This window comes from Galeopterus variegatus, unplaced genomic scaffold (assembly GCF_000696425.1).
Source record: "Galeopterus variegatus unplaced genomic scaffold, G_variegatus-3.0.2 Scaffold3314, whole genome shotgun sequence".
In the NCBI taxonomy this organism is placed as follows: domain Eukaryota; kingdom Metazoa; phylum Chordata; class Mammalia; order Dermoptera; family Cynocephalidae; genus Galeopterus; species Galeopterus variegatus.
Window position 1 is genome coordinate 106,245 of NW_007729425.1, and position 18,943 is coordinate 125,187.

General features: G+C 39.6%; 1 protein-coding gene and 1 pseudogene across 1 annotated transcript in view; one reads left to right on the plus strand and one right to left on the minus strand.

The window, feature by feature from the left end:
- LOC103600348 overlaps positions 1 to 18,943 on the minus strand; it is a 106,829-nt gene that overhangs the window by 18,937 nt on the left and 68,949 nt on the right. The window contains exon 3 of the mRNA XM_008584614.1: positions 13,444 to 13,532. Coding sequence (XP_008582836.1) covers positions 13,444 to 13,532 — 89 coding nt within the window. The remainder of the gene's footprint in view (positions 1 to 13,443; positions 13,533 to 18,943) is intronic.
- On the plus strand, positions 5,355 to 6,611 carry LOC103600347 (annotated as a pseudogene).

Sequence of the window (18,943 nt, forward strand, 5' to 3'; positions counted from 1 at the left end):
AGATTGTCATCCTAAGGCAGAAAGCAGGTGCAGGTAGTATCTTCCTGCTGGGAGGAGCTGCTGGTTTCATGCTCACACTCCCTGCACATCTAAGAACCCAATATCTGCCTGCCAGGGTGAACGAAAAGGGCGGGGGCTAGCACATGGGAGTTCCCACTGTGAGACTAACTTGTTACACTTAATTGCAAAGGCATATGGGGAACTTACTTTTGAAAGCTATATTTTGCAAAAGGTAACACATGACACCCACCAAGACAAGACTGTTAATTTAAGATTTGGAAATAAGGATTAGAGTTCCCATCACGTGCTTCTCTTGATTGCAAAAGAAGATTCAGCCTGTCTTTGTTTTTCCCAATTCATTCCCCATGTTCTTACTTTCTATTCTCTTCTCTGTAGCTGAGGGAACTTAATGAACGCTGGCAAATCAAATAACATTGTATAAACGCCATGTCTTTTTCTGAAGTCATGGATGTTCTCTGCTCTGAGTGGGCCTGATGTTCTTTCCACTCAGTGGTTTCTAACTCTGAGTGATCTTTTTTTTATATATAGACATATATCACACATAGGATCGATGCCCACATAATCCGAGTTTTGTGCATTTTCATTAAGTATCTTACTTTAATAGTTTAATAAAGGAAATACTACTAAATAGTCAAACAGGCACAAAGACAAGAGGTATATGGGCTTGCTTAAAATGTAACTCCATATTCTATCAATTTAATTTAATAAAGGTTTGACCAAATGGCTTACTATGTGCTTGCTACTTGACTAACCATTGTGATAAGTTGTATTAGATACAATTCCAGTCCTGAGAAATTTAGATAACTAGATGATGTCTCTTTATCTCTACAGCTCACTTTAGCTCCTGCCACGATCACTTCTTGCTTGTGTTGTCTTCCTTCTACCATTCCTTCCCTTTCTATTCTACTCATAGCATGAGAGCAAACCTCTTAAAAGTAAGTCCTATCACATCACTCTTTTTCTTTTTACTCAGTAAAATCCTAATCTTAACTTGATTTATAATTTGACTTTGTAACCATCATCTCTTTTTTTTGTTTTCTGGCAGCTGGCTGGTATGGGGATCTGAACCCTTGACTTTGGTGTTGTAACCCAAGCTCTACTCAACTGAGCTAACTGGCCAGCTCATATAATTTGACTATGACATCATCTACAATGATTTCCCTTACTAACTTCACTTCACTCCACTCACACTTGGCTTATTTACTGTTGTTTTTTAAATTTTTTTAATCGAAACATAATTGATTGTACATCTCTGTGGGGTACCATATTGAATATCAATACCTTTGTGCAATATGCAATGCTGAAATCAGGATAATTAGTATATTCAAAATTATATAATGTAATCATTTTTTGTGGTCCTTTACCAATTTCTAACTAACCCCCCCTTTCACCTCTCCCATCCCACCTTTGGTAACCCCAGTTCTGTCTTCTCCTTTTGAAAGTTCAATGTATTAGTGTGATTGTTGTATCTTTCTTTTTAAAAATTTTATTTGTTTATTTATTTGTTTTTAGCTCCTACTGATGATTTAAGGACATGTGGTATTTCTCTTTCTGTGCCTGGCTTATTTCACTTAACATAATTTTCCCTAAATTCATCCATATTGTTGCAAATGGCAGAATTTCACTCTTTTTTATGGCAGAGTAATATTTCATAACAGCATTTTCCTTATCTAGTCATTTGCTGAGGAACATTTAGTTTGGTTCCAACTCTTGGCTACTGTAAATAGAGCTGTAATAAACATGGGAGAGCAGGTATCCCTTCAACGTGGTGATTTCCATTCCTTTGGTTATATATGCAGTAGTGGGACTGCTGGACTATATGGCAGTTCTACCTGTAGTTGTTTCAGAAACCTCCACACTATTTTCCAGAATGGCTGCACTACTTTACAGTCCCACCAACAGTGTAGGAGAGCTCCCCTTTCTCTGCATCCTTGCCAGCATTTGTTATTCTCTGTATTTCTGATAACAGCCAGTCTAACTGAGATGAGATGATATCTCAATGTGGTTTTGATTTGCATTTCCCCAATGCTTAGTGATGTTGAACATTTTTTCATGTGTCTGTTGGCCATTTGTCTATCTTCCTTTGAGAAATGCCTATTCACCTCCTTTGCCCATTTTTTAACTGGGTTACTTATTTTTCTACTGTTAAGTTGTTTGAATTCCATGTATATTCTGGATATTAATCTCTTTCGGGTGTGCGGTTTGCAAATATTTTCTCCCATCCCATTCTCTAGGTTGTCTTTTCACTGTTAATTGTTCCCTTTGCTGTGCAGAAGTTTTTTAGTTTGATATAACACCATTTTTTTTCTTTTGTTGCCTATGCTTTTGGGGTCTTATTCATAAGGTCTTTGCCCAGTCCTACTTCCTGAATTGTTTCCCTTATATTTTCTTCTAGGAGGTTTTATAGTTTCAGGTCTTAATTTAAGTCTTTAATCCATTTTGAGTTGATTTCTGCATATGCTTTGCTGTGCAGAAGTTTTTTAGTTTGATATAACACCATTTTTTTTCTTTTGTTGCCTGTGCTTTTGGGGTCTTATTCATAAGGTCTTTGCCCAGTCCTACTTCCTGAATTGTTTCCCTTATATTTTCTTCTAGGAGTTTTATAGTTTCAGGTCTTAATTTAAGTCTTTAATCCATTTTGAGTTGATTTCTGCATATGGCAAGAGGTAGGGGTCTGGTTTCATTCTTCTACTTATGGATGTCCAGTTTTCCCAGCACCATTTATTGAAGAGGCTGTCTTTTCCCCATTGTATGCTCTTGGTGCCTTTGTCAAAGAACAGTTGGCTGTAAGTATGTGGGTTGATTTCTGGGTTCTCTATGCTGTTGCATTGGTCCAAGTGTCTGTTTTTATGTCAGTACTACACTGTTTTGGTTACTATAGCTTTGTAGCATAATTTGAGCTCAGGTAGTGTAATGCCTTTGACTTCTTCTTCTTCTTCTTTTTTTTTTGTCAGGATTGCTTTGGCTATTCAGGGATTTTTGTTGTCCCATATGAATGTTAGGATTATTTTTTCTATTTCTGTGAAGAATGTCATTGGTATTTTGATGAGGATTGCATTGAAGCTGTAGATCACCTTGGGTAGTACAGACATTTTCACAATGTTGATTCCTCCAATCCAAGAGCATGGAATGCCTTTCCATCTTTTTGTGTCCTCTTTAATTTCTTTTAGCAGTAATTTGTAGTTCTCATTGTAGAGATCTTTCATCTCCTTGGTTAAATTGATTCCTAGGTATTTATTTTTGATGACTGTTACAGATGGGCTTGCTTTCTTGATTTCTTTCTATGCTAGTTCATTGCTGGAGTATAAAAACACTACTGATTTTTCCATGTTAACTTTGTATCTTTCAACTTTACTGAAATTATTTATCATCTCTAGAAGTTTTCTGGTAGAGTCTTTAGGTTTTTATCTATATAGGATCACGTCATCTGCAAACAGGGCCAGTTTGACTTCATCTTTTCCAATCTGGATGCCCTTTATTTCTTTCTCTTGACTGATTTCTCTGGCTAGTACTTCCAATTCCATGTTTAATAGGAGTGGTAGAGTAGGCGTCCTTGTCTTGTTCCTGTTCTTCAAGGAACAGTTTTCAGCTTTCCCATTGAAGATGATATTGGCAGTAGGTCTGTCCTTTAAGGTTTTCGTTGTGTTGAGATATTTTTCTTCTATACCTATATTGCTGAGAGTCTTTATCACAAAGGGATGTTGAATTATGTCAAATGCTTTTTTTGTGTGTCTATTGAGATAATCATATGGTTTTTGCCCTTCATTTTGTTGAAGTGGTGTATCACATTTATTGACTTGCGTAAGTTGAACCATTTTTGCATCCCTGGGATAAATCCCACTTGATCATGGCATATGATTTTTTTTTTGATGTGTTGCTGTATTCTGTTTGATAATATTTTGTTGAGAATGTTTGCATCCATGTTCATCAAAGATATTGGCCTGTAGTTTTCTTTTTTTGTTGTATCTTTGTCTGGTTTTGGCATCAGGGTGATGCTGTCCTCATAGAATGAGTCTGAGAGAATGGCCTCTGTTTCAATTTTTTGGAATAGTTTGAAGAGAATTGGTATTACTTCTCTAAAGCTTTCTCAGAATAAGCAGTAAAGCCATCTGATCCTGGGATTTTCTTTGTTGAGAGACTGCTGATGACTGCTTCAACCTTGTTGTCTGTTATTGGTCTGTTCAGGTTTTCTATATCCTCTTTGTTCAGACTTGGTAGTTTCTGTGTCCAGAAATTTATCCATTTCCTCTGTGTTTTCAAATTTGTTGGCTTGTAGTTGTAATAGTCTCTATCAATTCTTTGTATTTCTGTGGTATCAGTTGTAATGTCTTCTCTTTCATTTCTGATTTTTGCTATTTGGGTCTTCTCTCTCTCTCTCTCTTTTTTTTTTTTGTTAGTCTAGCTAATGGTTGGTCTATTTTGTTTATCTTCTCAAAAAACCAACTTATTGTCTCATTGATCTTTTGTATCATTTTTGGGGTCTCTATTTCATTTAGTTCTGCCCTGATCTTAATTATTCCTTTCCATCTACTAATCTGGGATTGGATTTTCTTGTTTTTCTAGTTCTCTGAGGTATAGTGTAAGGCTGTTTATTTGAAATCTTTCTATAACAAAACCTCACTGGTTTTGTTATGACGTGTCTGTATTTTCAGTAGTTTCAAGAAATTTTTTTATTTCCTGTTTAATTTCTCCTTAGACCCATAGGTTGTTCAGGAGCATGTTATTTAATTTCCATTCATTTGTACAGTTTCCAGAGTTTTGCTTATTCATTTCTATTTCCAATCCATTGTGATCTGAAAAGATGCTTGAAATGATTTCGATTTTTAAAAATCTGTTGAGACTTTATTTGTGACCTAACATTTGGTCTACCCTGGAGAATGTTCCATGTGCTGATGAAAAGAATGTATATTCTGTAGTTGTTGAATAAAAAGTTCTGTAGATATCTGCCAGGTCCAATTGGTCTAAAGTGTGGTTTAAATCCTGTGTTTCTCTGTTGATTTTTGGCCTAGATGATCTGTCCAATGTTGTGAGAAGTGTGTTCAGGTCCACAACTATTATCATATTGGGGTCTATCTCTTTCTTTAGGTCTAATAGCACTTGCTTTATATATCTGGATGCTCCAGTGTTGGGTGCACATATATTTATGATTGTTATGTCTACTTGCTGGATAGATCCCTTTATCATTTATATATTGGCCTTCTTTGTCTCTTTTTATGGTTTTTGGTTTAAAGCCTATTTTATCTGGGCTGCACAGGCCAGGCTGGGCCAGGCTGAGGCGGAGGCAGCAGTGGCTAGAGGCAGCAGTGCAATAACTGCATCCCCGCCTAACCACCATGAGTACCAAGCAGGTCACTTGCAAGTATTTTATCCATGGCATATGTAAGGAAGGAAGCCAGTGCCTGTTCTCACATGACTTGGGAAACAGCAAGCCATCCACCATCTGCAAATACTATCAGAAAGGCTACTGTACCTATGGAATTTGGTGCAGATACAATCACATGAGTCCTTCTGCTGCAGCTGATGGTGCTGTGGGCACCATGCCCCACAGTGTGCCCTCCCCGGGGTTCCACAGTCCTCACCCTCCTTCCAAACTTACTGCATCTATTGTGAAAATTAACTTTCACGAACCTGGGAAGCATGAAAAGAGAACATTGGTACTTAGTGGCCAAAATCTCTCTGGAATGGCTGAAGAGAACACTCACTTGAGCAAGGTGAGCAATCCAGCTGGCTGAAGGGATGCCCAGCCCAGCTTGGAGATGAACCTGCATTCCTACCTGGATGCCATCAGGAGTGGCCTTGATGACCTGGAGTCCAGCAGCTCCTGCAGCAGTGAGCAGCAACTCTGCCCCCACATACCTGCTGGGGAGTGTTGGTCTGGGGATGGCTGTGTCTTCCTGCATGGGGAAGTGTGTGAAACCTGTAGGCTATGCCCCTTTCACCCAGAGCAAAGGAAAGCCGACAAGAAGATCTGCATGTCAAGATTCGAACATGAGATGGAAAAGGCCTTTGCCTTCCAGGCAAGTCAGGACAAAGTGTGCAGTATCTGCATGGAAGTGATCATGGAGAAGGCGTCTGTTTCTGAGAGGAGATATGGTATTCTCTCCAACTGCAATGACATGTACTGTTTGTCCTACATCCGGCAGTGGATGTCCTACATCTTGGCAGTGTGCCAAGCAGTTTGAAAACCCAATCACTAAGTCATGTCCAGAATGCCGTGTGATATCAGAGTTTGTAATTCCAAGTGTGTGTTGGATAGAAGATCAGAATAAAAAGAACGAGTTGATTGAAGCTTTCAAACAGGGGATGGGAAAAAACCTTGTAAGTACTTTGAACAGGGCAAAGGGACCTGCTCATTTGGAAGCAAATGCCCTTACCACCATGCCTACCCTGATGGGCAGCTCGTACAGCCCAAGAAACCCCAGAAATAGCTCAGTTCTGAAGGCTCCGTGAGGTTCTTCAATTCAGTGCAACTCTGGAATTTCATCCAGAACCGAGAAAGCTGGCATGTCCCCAACACTGAAGATGTCTACATGACAGAGCCTGGGGACTTCTTCATGCACCTTTCTGGAGTGGAGTCATCAGAACCCTAAAGAGTAGATGGTCATCTCTGCATCTTGCACTCCGCTGGCTGAAATGTTCCCAATCCAGGGTGTGTAGAGCTTCCCTGTACTGCAGTCCAGGTTGGAATGTGGCTTGAATTTGAGTGGGTTGTACTTACCCTTGGTCTTGTCCACTCTTCATTATTACAGCCATGGGAAGGGTGACAGATATAAAATAACCTAATAAGTATATGGAATTGCTATTTTTATAGTTGACATCTTAGTTGCACTTCAAGCCCCTCAGGGGAGCCAGCTAGCCATTTGGACTGTTTTGATTCACTGATTTTAAAACAAACTTGGCTCCTGTCCTTGATGTTTTTCTCTCCAGAAACAGTAAATTCACAGCTGCCCCTAAAGCAGCAGATTCACTTTTCTTACTGAAGGTCTCTTCAACCCCTATAAAATGATTCCTCTATAGTGAATGTGCCTAGTGTATTTAAATAGTGTGTGATTTAAATCAAAGCCTTGATTTATACAGAGCTTTCAGAACATACAGTGTAAAGTGACTATTGCACAGCAGTAGCATAAAGCTTTATTGAAGTGTCCTAAATCAGAGCAGTAGTCTTGTTGCCATATGTGCAGCTAAGTTAAACCATAAACCTGCTAAGGAGGCTCCTGAAGTAGCAAGAAGTACTGAGTGGGAAAGTAAAAGTCAAGCTCTCTGGTGAAAGAGTCCTTGCACACATGTCTCCAGCCTGGGACATGTGGGGAAACCTAGTCCCCATTCTCATCTGAGAGCTCCTCTCCATTAGGGCAGTTGAATTGAGGGCTCAAAACACAGGAGTGCTTATGTAATGTGTGATTCCTACTCAATCTATCTGTTCTTTTTTTTTTTTTTTTGGGGGGGCTGGCTGGTGCAGGGATCCAAACTCCTGACCTTGGTGTTATCCACACTGCATGATAGCCCCTAACAAAAGTATTAGCCTGTCCTTTGAAGCTTTGAGGTCAGGTGTTGATTTCTCCTCTTCAGCTATGAAAGTTGTAGATGACAAAGAAAAAAAGAAAGAGAAAGTCCTAGATGGCATCTTTTTCCAATAGAAGACTGTTTCATCTACATTGAAAATCTGTTGCTACCAGCCAGCTGCCAGAAGAAAAAAAAAAAGTTAAGATTAAAAAAAAAAAGAAAATCTGCTGTTCAGTGTAGCCACCTTTATAAATGACATAAGCTAGATCTGGATAACTTGCTGCAGCTTCTGCATCAGCACTTGCTGCTTCACCTTGACTTTTATGTTATGGAGACAGCTTCTTTCCTGAAACTTAATGAACCGACCTCTGCTAGCTTCAAACTTTTCTTCTGCAGCTTCCTCACTTCTCTCAGCCTTCTCAGAATAGAAGAGAGTTAGGGCCTTGCTCTGGATCAGGCTTTGGCTTAAGGCAATGCTGTGGCTGGTTTGATCTTCTATCCAGACCACTCAAACTTTCTCCATCAGCAGTAGGCTGTTTTGCTTGCTATCATACCTGTGTTCACTGGAGCAGTACTTGTAATTTCCTTCAAGAACTTTTTCTTTGCATTCAAAACTTGGCTAATTGTTTGGCACAAAAGGCCTAGCTTTTGCCCTATCTCAGCTTTTGACATGCTCTCCTCACTAAGTTTAACATTTCTAGCACTTGGGGCAGGGGAGCCGATGCTAATAACACCAAGTCAATGGTTCAGATCTTCTTACTAGGCAGCTGCCAAAAAAAACAACAACACACATTTCTAGCTTCTGATTTATTTATTTATTTGTTTATTTTTATTGAAACACGTTGTATGTATTTATAGGGTACAGTTGTATTTCAATACATGTACAAGATGTGTGATGATCAAATCAGGTTAATTAGTGTATTTATCATTATAAGACAATGATTTCTTTGTGATGTGGACATATGTTCTCCTATCTTCTAGCCGTTTCATAATATGACATAAATTTTTGTTAATTATAGATGTCTACTTTGACTGTACACCCGTAGAACTTATTTTTCCTATTTAGGTGTAATCCTGTGTCCATTAACCAAACTCCACTATTCCCCCACCCCTTTCCTGCCTCTAGTAACCACAGTTCTACTCTCTCCTAAAAGTTCAATCTATTAGTATTAGTATTATTTACTTATTTATTTTTTAAAATGTTTTTTAGCTCCCACATATGAGTGTGAACCAATGCAGCATTTAAAGAGGACCTTTTTGGATTGAATCTGTTTGGAGATCTTTGAGCCTCTTAGATTGGGAAATCCATATCTCTACCAGTATCTTGTAAATTTTCCACTATTATTTCATTGAATATGTTTTCAATGTCCTTTACTTTCTCCTACCCTTCTGGAATACCCACAGTTTGTATGTTTGTGCACTTATGGTGGTCTACAGGCTTTTAGACTTTCTTCACTTTTTGATTTTTGTTTTTTTGTCTGCTTGGGTTATTTCAAAAAGACTGTCTTCAAGATCAGGAATTCTTTCTTTTGCCTGCTCTATCCTGCTGTTTACACTCTCAATTGTAGTTTTTATTTTGTTGAATGAGTCTTTCAGTTCCAGCAGTTCTGCTACATTCTTTTATATGGTATTTATCTCTTTGTAAATTTCCTCCTTCATGTCCTGGGTTAATTTTCTCATTTTGTTGTATTGTTTAACTGAGTCTTCCTGTATCTCACTGAGTTTCTTTAAGACTGTTAATTGAAATTCCCTTTCAGACAAAAAGAGTTTCCTGTTGTATGGGATTTGGTATTTGAGAATTATAGTGTTCCTTTGGTGGTGTCATATTTTCTTGTTTTTTCATATTTCCAGTATTTCTCCATTGCTGCTTAGTAATCTGATGGTTGCTTCTTCTATTACTCTTGGGCTTTTGAGGAGAGAGACTCCCTCCGGTAGATTTGTTGTATATTTCCCGTGGAAGGGGTGTTTTAGTTTTGGTTCCTGGTAGCCTCAGTAGTTTCAGTTGTTCCAGGTAGCCTCAGTAGTTCTGGGTAGACTCAGTATTTCTGGTTGATGCCAGCAGCTATGTATGTGGCTGGAGCTGCATGCGTGGCTGGGTCTGTGCAGGTGGTGGGGGCCATGTAGGCAGCTGGGGCACCTGGAGTCCTGCAGGTGGCTGGATGGTTGGGTCCACGTGTGTGGGTGGGCGATGTGGGTGGTTGCAGTGGCTGGGACTGGTGCAAGAGGCAGGATGTCTGGGGCTACATGGGTGGCTTGGTTGCTTGGCCCATGCAGGTGGGTGGGGCCATGTAGGAAGCTGGATGACAGGGCCTATGTGGGCAGGTGGGGCTGCATGGTTGGGGTCACATGGGCGAGTGGAGCCATGTGGGCAGCCAGGCAGATGGGGCTGCAAAGGCAGCTAGACAGCTGGGCCCACATTCGTGGGTGGGGCCACGTGGGCAGCCAGGCCATACAGGTGGCTGGAAGGCTAGAGCCACCAGGTGCCTGGAGCGCTGGAGCCACGCAGTTGCTCAGTGCTCTGTGGGCAATGTCGGTGGCATGGGAGGATGCACTGCACAGTATGAACTGTATGGAGAGAAGGGTCAGGGCTTTGAGGCTAGACAATGGCACAGGCACATTGTAGGTGGTGGGGGTAGGCTGGGGCCAGAGTAGGAAGAGGGTTACCGCTGGGAAGTATTCACAGCTGAGTTGATTCTTTCTGTTGCAAGGGAGAATTCCTCCTGGCTGATCTTGGAGAGGTGGTGGTGGCTGAGGCCACATTCCTCTCTCTCCTCTACATCACTTTGCTTGGTTTTTGTGCTCCATGGGGTCCTCACCAGGCTCCCACTGCCCTCCCACACTCTCCCACTGATGCTTTCCCCCGTACTTAGCTGTCCTTTCCTTGCTTTGGCCTCTTTCTGTGGGAGGATCATGGGTGGGGCACCTCTAGTCTACCATCTTGCCCTACCTTGTGTGGCTTCTTTACTGTTCCTGGAATATTCTAAACACACTCCCACCTCAGAACTTTTTCCTTGTTCCCTATGCCTGGACTCCTCCCGCCTTAGACATCTGCATGACTTGCTCTGTCACTTTCTGCAAATCTCTACTCAAAGGTCATCTTATCACCGAGTCCTTCTCTGACTACCTGGCATGCCCTAAACTTACCCTGCTTTGTTTTTCACAGAAGCATTTACCCAATAAAATGCATTTCTTACCACTGAAATTTATCTGTTTATTGTATGCCTCCCCAAACAATATTGGAAAATCCACAGAAGAGGGTCTGCTTAGTTTGTTCCTGTATTCCCTGCACTTAGAATGCTAACTGACATGTGGTCAGTGCTCAACAAATACTTCTTGAATAAACTGGATGAATGATTGAGAGTTATGCAGAGGATTTTGGGGGTTCAAAGAGGAGAGTACGTGGCATATCCTGGGAGGGATTGGGCTTAGCAGAGAAGGCTTTCTTAAGCAATTAATGTTTGGGCTGAGTCTTCATTAATTCACTTTTTTTTCATACAGGCATTCATTCATTTGTTCAACAAATTCTTGCGGCATTTTCCTATGTGCCAAGTACTATTCTAGGACTGGGAACGTAACTGTCATAAAGGCAGACAAGCCTCTGTTCTTGTGGAATTTACAATCTAGTAAGAAAAAGACAATAAGCCAGCCGACATATAAATAAACAAGAAGAATATCTGATGTTGACACATGCTATGCAAAGAACTAGAATAGGGTGATATTAAAGGAAGGTGTTTACTTTAGATTGGGTGAGTAGAGAAGCATCTCTAGGAAGTGACATTTCAGCAGAGACCTGAGGAACAATAAGAAAGCAGCCATGTGAAGATGAAGGGGATGAGTATTCCCAGCAGAGAGAACAGCCAGGGCAAAGTTCTTAAGTGGTAATGGCTTGGGGTGTTCAGGGAACCAAAAGCAGCACATGTGGCTACAGGCGAGGAGGCTAAGGGAAAGGGGCACAACTTGAGATCAGAGGGGACGAGCCTTAAGAATGAGTAGGATCCAGGAGGGGAAGCAGAGGAAGAAGCAGACTGAAAAGCATTGCAGGCAGACAGAACTGGCACGAGCAAAGGCAAGTGGGCATGAAATAGACTGGTATGTCTGAGTAACTCTAAGAAATCCACTTTTCCCAGGTTCAATGCACAACCAAAGATGGAATCTGGAATACTGTGGGATAAATTGGCTTCACGTGAAGCTTTTGTCATCATATTTTGTTGCACTTGAGAAAAGAGAATGGTCTCTCTAGAAAACATATCCTCAGAGAGAAGATCTAAATTAACCTGCCATAAAAGACTATACTAAAAAGTATATTCTTAGAAGATTCAGATATGATGTTTTTGAGCTCCTGTTAAGCTTACAGCTGAGAAGCAAATGCAACCTTTCATATTTTACTTTATTCTAAATACAACCTCAGATGTGTAGGCTGTTATTGTCCCTATTTTTGACAGTGACCTGAAGGCACAGGTTCAGTCACTCCCAGTAAGAGGGCTGGGGCTCATCTTTGGTGCCCAGTGCTGTTTCCACTGCTGGCCAGCATCCTGTCTACTGATTCAGTGCACCTGCCTAGAAGAATCCTGGCCATTGGTTTATTCAATGGGCCTTGAGGCCTCAACTTCTACAGTTTTCCTTTGGCTGTATCTGTCTTCTCTTTGCCTACCTCTAATTTAGAAAATCTATTTTTCTTCCCCCCCCCCCAGCTAGTCCTAGTCAATACCATGTTTTATAGAGACTGTTCTGTAGCTCAACAACTGCCTCCCTCTACTGACAAAAATAATGCAAAACGAAACAAACTCAAAGATGGGATAAATATTCTTAGATGCATTTTTCCCTCTATGATAATAGAGTCTCCAAGGACTGTCTAAGTCTTTGGGAATCTTGACAGATTGGAAATTTTATAACAATTAGGACCCTGTTATCAGCAGAACCAGATTCCTTGGAGAAGGCAGTACTAAATTCATGACAAGGAATTTAGTCTAGGTTCACAATTTGTCAAGTAAATTGTGAGTTATGAGTAATCATTCAATATGAGTGTCATAACATCCGGCTGCTGACTGACATTATGCATTGAGACTAAAGTGATTTTGAGACTATTACTTTATACATCATACTAGAAGGCATCATCAGGTACACCAAGATAAGAAATTTATCCAGGAGGAAACAAACGAAGGGTGAAATTTTCTTCCACTAACAACAGTGCATTTTGCACTCTGGCTCCACAAACCTCTATTACATATTCATCACTTGACAACATAAATGTGTAGTTTAGATAGCACCAGAGAGTTAGGATTCCCACTGTAAAAGAGGTACAGAAATTCAGACTAAATAATGTTATCCTGTTGTACTTCCATTTTTGAATATCCAAGATACACCCAATGTTTTCAAGTATTAAGAGGCAAAATCAGTGGTATATAAAAATGTCAGTGTGTTCATGAACTTTAGCAATGACATGTGCATTTACTGTCTCTTGAAAGGCTGATATACTTTCTGATATTCTACAATGAAATTAAAAACTAAAAGTTAAGATTGAAGGCAAGGACTGGGCAAGCTGCTGCAAGGAAATATTTCAAAAAAGTTAGTCCCAATTTTTTCATACAAAACATTTCTAGAGACCATAGCTTAAAGGCAGGAACTAGCAACTTTCACCTTTTTGATAATGATGAAGACTGTCAAAAAAAGCAAATAAATATGGTTCAAAGAAAAAGATAAGACAGTACCAGACAGGGTCCAAGAAGCATAGCATAAAAGTACAAAACACCAAAAATGACTCAATATTTTATTTCTATTTTCCAATGGTTTTTTTTTTTTTTTACCCATGCTTAAAGAAATGAAATTTTTCAGGGCTTAAAACTTGTCTTTCATGTGCCAAGAAACAAGCCCTAGTTATTTAGCTGACATAATTAAAAATGAGATTTATATTAGAGTTACCTGAAATTCCAATCCATAGTTTTCTCTGCAGAATTCTCTCAGTTTAGGATACACGTTTTCTCGTAGTGCCTGTCTTTCTGCTCCCGTGTCTGTAGTGGAAAAACCAGAACACAGAAAGTGAGTATGGCCACATATATGTTTCTGGAAAAAATGAAAACTAAAAAAACAAATATGAACATAAATATAATCAAGTTGGGGTGCTGCATCGTGAAATGATGGTATATTTGACATTGGGGATAGATCTGCTCTTAATTCCACAGACATCGACTCATAAGGCACGTACGGGAAGCCTGCATGGTGGACAAGAGCCGCACTGGTCAGTTCTGTGTGTGCGCAGGGCTAAGAAATCACAACCGATTCTTTAGGCGCATGTAGGTCCTCACGTCAAGCTTTTAAACAGCTGTAACCACAATGTCTTTGGAAGAGGAAGAAGGAAACAATGCAGGGCTATCAGGCAATTTAACTCCATAAAGTATAAAATTTTCAAACGCTCAAACGCACACACACACACACACACGTTGAATAATTCATTTATTCATTTCCAACAAAATCCACACTGTATCATTGTTTCCTAGATTATTTCGAAATAATGTGACTTTTACCAAATTTGGCACAGCATCCATGCAATGAGCACAATAATTAGGAGGGACAAATTGCAGAAGCAAATATCAAAAGCTAGCAGATCTCACCCACTGTAGATTCGACTGGCCAGTGATTTAATGGAACATTATCTCTGATCCTGGGCTTGGGGGCTTACTGTTGTATCAGACACGGGAACTATTTTACATGTTCCACACCATGTAAAAGTTCTGAAATAAATTATTATCTCCTGTCATTAGAAAAATACAAGAAGAAACAGGGAACCTGAAACCAGAAGAATCACAGAACATGTATGTATTTGGTGTTGAACATTTTACACAGAAAGGGATCCCAAAGCCACCTGTACTGAATGATTCTCCTGCATTAAGATGACACTGTAAGATTCTTACAGTAAAGGGAGGCTGTTCCTTGCTCAACTAACTTCAGTGAAACATGAGAAGCACAGTTTTCAAAAATTAGGTTAATGTGTTATCTCATGAAAAATGGTATTTGCTAAATGTACCTCAATCCCAGCCACAATTATGAACCATCTGCATACCACATTTGTAACAAAGACAACAATTTAAAAGAATTTCCTTACCATTCTCAAGCACATCTGTCCATGAAAATTCACCCATATGCCACACTGACCTACTCTATTTTCCTACTGTTCTCAAGCCTATTTTGAGAAGCAAATACCAATAACAAGAGTCTGAAATGCAGCTGAAGCCTGGCAGAGTAACAGGAACCAGTGTTTATGTGCAAATCAAAATTCAGAGGAATACGAGGTCTTTTAGGTTGTCCTGTGATCTAAACAAATAGGGTCTTTTCCAACCTTAGATCTAATATGGTTCTAAGCCCATAGAGAAAGCAGGACACCCTGCTGAGGAGCAGTGCATTTAAGTAAGACCCACATTGTGTGATGGTTCTGGTGAAGGCAGTATATGAAGCATTCTCATAAAATTTAAGTAATCTTGAAATCAGATGCCCATCCTCTCTCACACATTTTAAGAGCCAAAAATACTAACTTCATAATAAAGCTGATAATATTCAATCTCTTTAAAAGCCCTTAGCAGATTTGAAAACCCAAACATCAAAAAGTCATTTTAAAAATAAACAGATGCTACCAGATGTTGAGGGGGGAATATATTAAACAAGGATTATTGTTAAGAAATTCTGAAAAAAACAGTATCTAACTAGTACATAAAATAATTATGGAATGATACAAAGCACAGAAATATCTTGTTTCTTAAAAAAGTTACTGAAATTATTATTACTAGGTACTGAGACCTGAATGAGCAATAGTAAGGAGGAAAAGAGAGAAAGCACCTAATCACTAACATTTACTAAGTGCTTACTGTAGTCTAGTAGTGCTAAGTGACTATTTTCTTAAGTCACTTCTGAAAAAACCCTATGAAATGGGTAAAATTATCATTCCAGTATTTTTAGATGAGGAAAATGAAGGGTAGAGAGGTTAAGAAACTTGCCCCAGGATCACAAGGTTACTAAGTTGAAAAAATGCAGATTTAAATCCAGGAAGCCACATACTGTAGTCTGCTCTAGCCATAGAAATGAGCAACAAAAAGGAACAAATGGTGAAAAGAACTGACCTTTGAAAATGACCAGTGCAATAACTACTAACATATGAACCTACAATTTCATTGCTGGGTATATACGCAAAGGAATGGAAATCATCATGTCAAAGGGACACCTGCACTCCCATGTTTATTGCAGCTCTATTTATAATAGCTAAGATATAGAACCAACCTAAATGTCCATCAATGGATGGCTGGATAAGGAAAATGTGGCACACATACACAATGGAATACTACTCTGCTAAGAAAAGAATGAAATTCTGCCATTTGCAGCAACATGGATAAGCTTGGAGAAAATTATGTTAAATGAAATAAGCCAGGCACAGAAAGAGAAATATGGAATAACTACATGAAATGACTAAAGCATGTCAAAGTCCTGAAGCCTATAAAACAAAAAAAATCTGTGTTACTCTTGATGGATTCCTCTCTTTCTATAATACATCCTTCAGTAGCCAATCCATCAATAAGTTCTCTTGCTCTGCCTCTAAACAAATTCTGAATTAATCTATTCTCTCACCTTTGCTACTAGATGCAAGTCAAATTCACTGTTTATCTGGACTCTACCTCCCTATTTCCATACTTGCCCTCTCCAGCCACTGACTATCAATCAGATCCCACAACTACCTTGTTTAAAACCCTACAACAGCTCTTCATGGAACTTGGGATGAAATCCACACCACTTACGTTGAATGTTCTCTCTTTCCATAAGCTCATCTCTCACTATTTGCCCTGTTCATGTTACTCCAGCAGCACTGGCTTTCATTTGGTTCTTGGGTTATACTCCCACTCGTGAGCCTCCACCCTAGCTGTAACTTCCTCTTGGAATGCTTAGTCCTGGGTTCACCTCATGGCATCTGTTGTCATACAACTATCTGCTTTAGTGCTATGTCCTCAGAGAGGCCTTTTCTGAGCACTCCATCTGCAGAAAAGCCACTGAACCTCCTTATACCAACTTATTTCAATTCTTTGCACATTAATCATCACCATTGTTTGTTTACTGTCAGCCTTTCCCACTAAAATGTGAGCTCAAAGGGAGTTGGAACTTTCTTTTGTCCCATTCATGGTTGCATCCCCAGTAATCAGAGTTGTGCTCAATTAATGAATGAGTGAATGAAAAACCCACACATGCACTGGCAACAAAACTGAGCTGACAGGCAATGCTGTCAATTACTTCCAGAAACAGAATGGCGTACAATTTATCATTGGCCAGATATAAAAGCAAGACTGTGTAAAATTCTGGGAAATAAACTACAGGATTTAGAAGGTTTGCATCATGAGGTAAATGAATGAACTGAAATATTGATTTCTTTTCTGGTTTCTGTGTTTTTGGCAGAATACAAACCAAGTTATTTTGAACCTTTCTATATAAGTGAAGGAAGTGTATGCACATATCTGATGGGTATTCTGTGCTCTTACTTATAAAAATGACTCAGATTTTCCTATATTTGTATTAATATGTGATGGCTGGCTCTGGAAATGAAAAAAGTAAGAGAGAATGGATTATGATGGGTGAGAGATAAGCTGGCTTAATTAAATAAAAAGACCTGATTCATACCAACAGCAAATCCAGACAGTTGGCAATTAAAAACATTAGAATGTCATAGACAGGAAAAATTAACTCACAGAGTCTCACACGTAAAAGGGATCTCTTAAAAAAGTGTAGATCCGAGACAAACTACGTTATCATTTATTTTTCATACATAGTCATTACATCCATGTGTATCTGCCCAGCTCCTTAATGCTTTGAAAAGGTGCATTAACACTTTGGCAGCACTATTAAGTTTTTAGGGAGTTGCTTTCTAAATGATTCCTTGGTGATTTCAGAGTTAATGAAGGTCTCTGTGCAGTGTCTGAGTTACCCACAGGAAGTACATTAGTTGGGGGAGAATTATTAATCAATACCATTATCCTTGAAACATCTTGCTTTTACTTCAAAAAGGGTTTAGATTAATTCCAAGTTTTTATGAAAAATAAAGAGTGCTTAAATGACCGTGCTGGATTAGAACCTCCTACAGCTCTTGCCTCACCCAAACTTAAGGCCATGGACACTATATTAGATCATTTTTCCTACACTCTTGGCAGCTCAGAAAATCTGTTTAGGATTCACCGTACATTCTCCACTAAAAGTCATTCTAGTCTGGTCTCCCAGATTTCTGCACATTTTCTTTTGCCTGGATTCTCTTTGCCTAGCTCCTTAGCCAGTGATTCATATGGATAGCTTATCTGGCTTCTTTGGTTGTTCCAGTTAATTTCTTGTTTAGCAGCTTCCCAAGATGCTGTCTCCTCTCCATGAACCTCTGATAAGTCCTCTGTACCCCACCAGCCACGCTCATCCTTCTTTATTTCAATGCCAGCTAATATTGTCAATTTTACATCATAAACATCTTTTTAATTTGGCCACTGTTTTCACACTCACCCTGTCTCAATCTGAAGAGGTCAAAAGTCTATTTGATGGGCCTGTTATCTGTCACTCTCTCCCCACAGTCTGATACTCGACAGAGCTGGCAGAGAAAATCTCAAGACAAAACAAAAACAAAAACTTTGATCATTAAAGACTTTGGCTGGCATCTGGTGGTCCAGAGGATAAAGGCCAGAATACTTAGCAGGTATAAATATATATTCTAGTTAAGTTCCATCTTCTACTGCTGTTGTACTTTGTACCCTCCACAGTCTGAGTTTTCAGATATCACTTGACCCTGAGCCTGGTCTTCACACAAAGTCCTCTCCATGCTCAGAATCTCCTTCCATTGCATTGCCTTTGTTTGGCTGAGTCCTTTGCAATCAGAGGCAGCATACTTTATGAACTCCTGCTAGAGACAGACATGCCCTCTCTGCTCACCTCTATATTACATCATGTATTGGAATGTATTGTGATTTATTATAATTATTATTGTTCATTTGTTTCCTCCCATTAGACTGTGAATTCATGAAAGGCAGAGACTTTCTTATACATCTTTACATCATAGAAATTAGAGCGGATCCCAGAACATAATTAGTATTCAATAAATGAATGAGCAAATAGATGCTATGATAATGAATATATATGAGGTATCTCCAAAAAGTTCATGAAAAGACTCACATTATCTTCTTCTATTTTTTTTTTTCCTTTTTTGTCTTTTTTACTGACCGGTAACGGGATTGCAACCCTCGGTGTTGTGCCCGCACCGCGCTCAGCCAGTGAGCAGGAACCGGTCTCCATATGGGATCCGAACCCTCAGCGGGAGCGCCGCCGCACTCCCAAGCGGCGCACTCTCCAGTGCGCCACCGGGCCGGCCCTCACATTATCTTCTAATTCTATTTTTTCAAGAACTTTTCATAGTACCCTC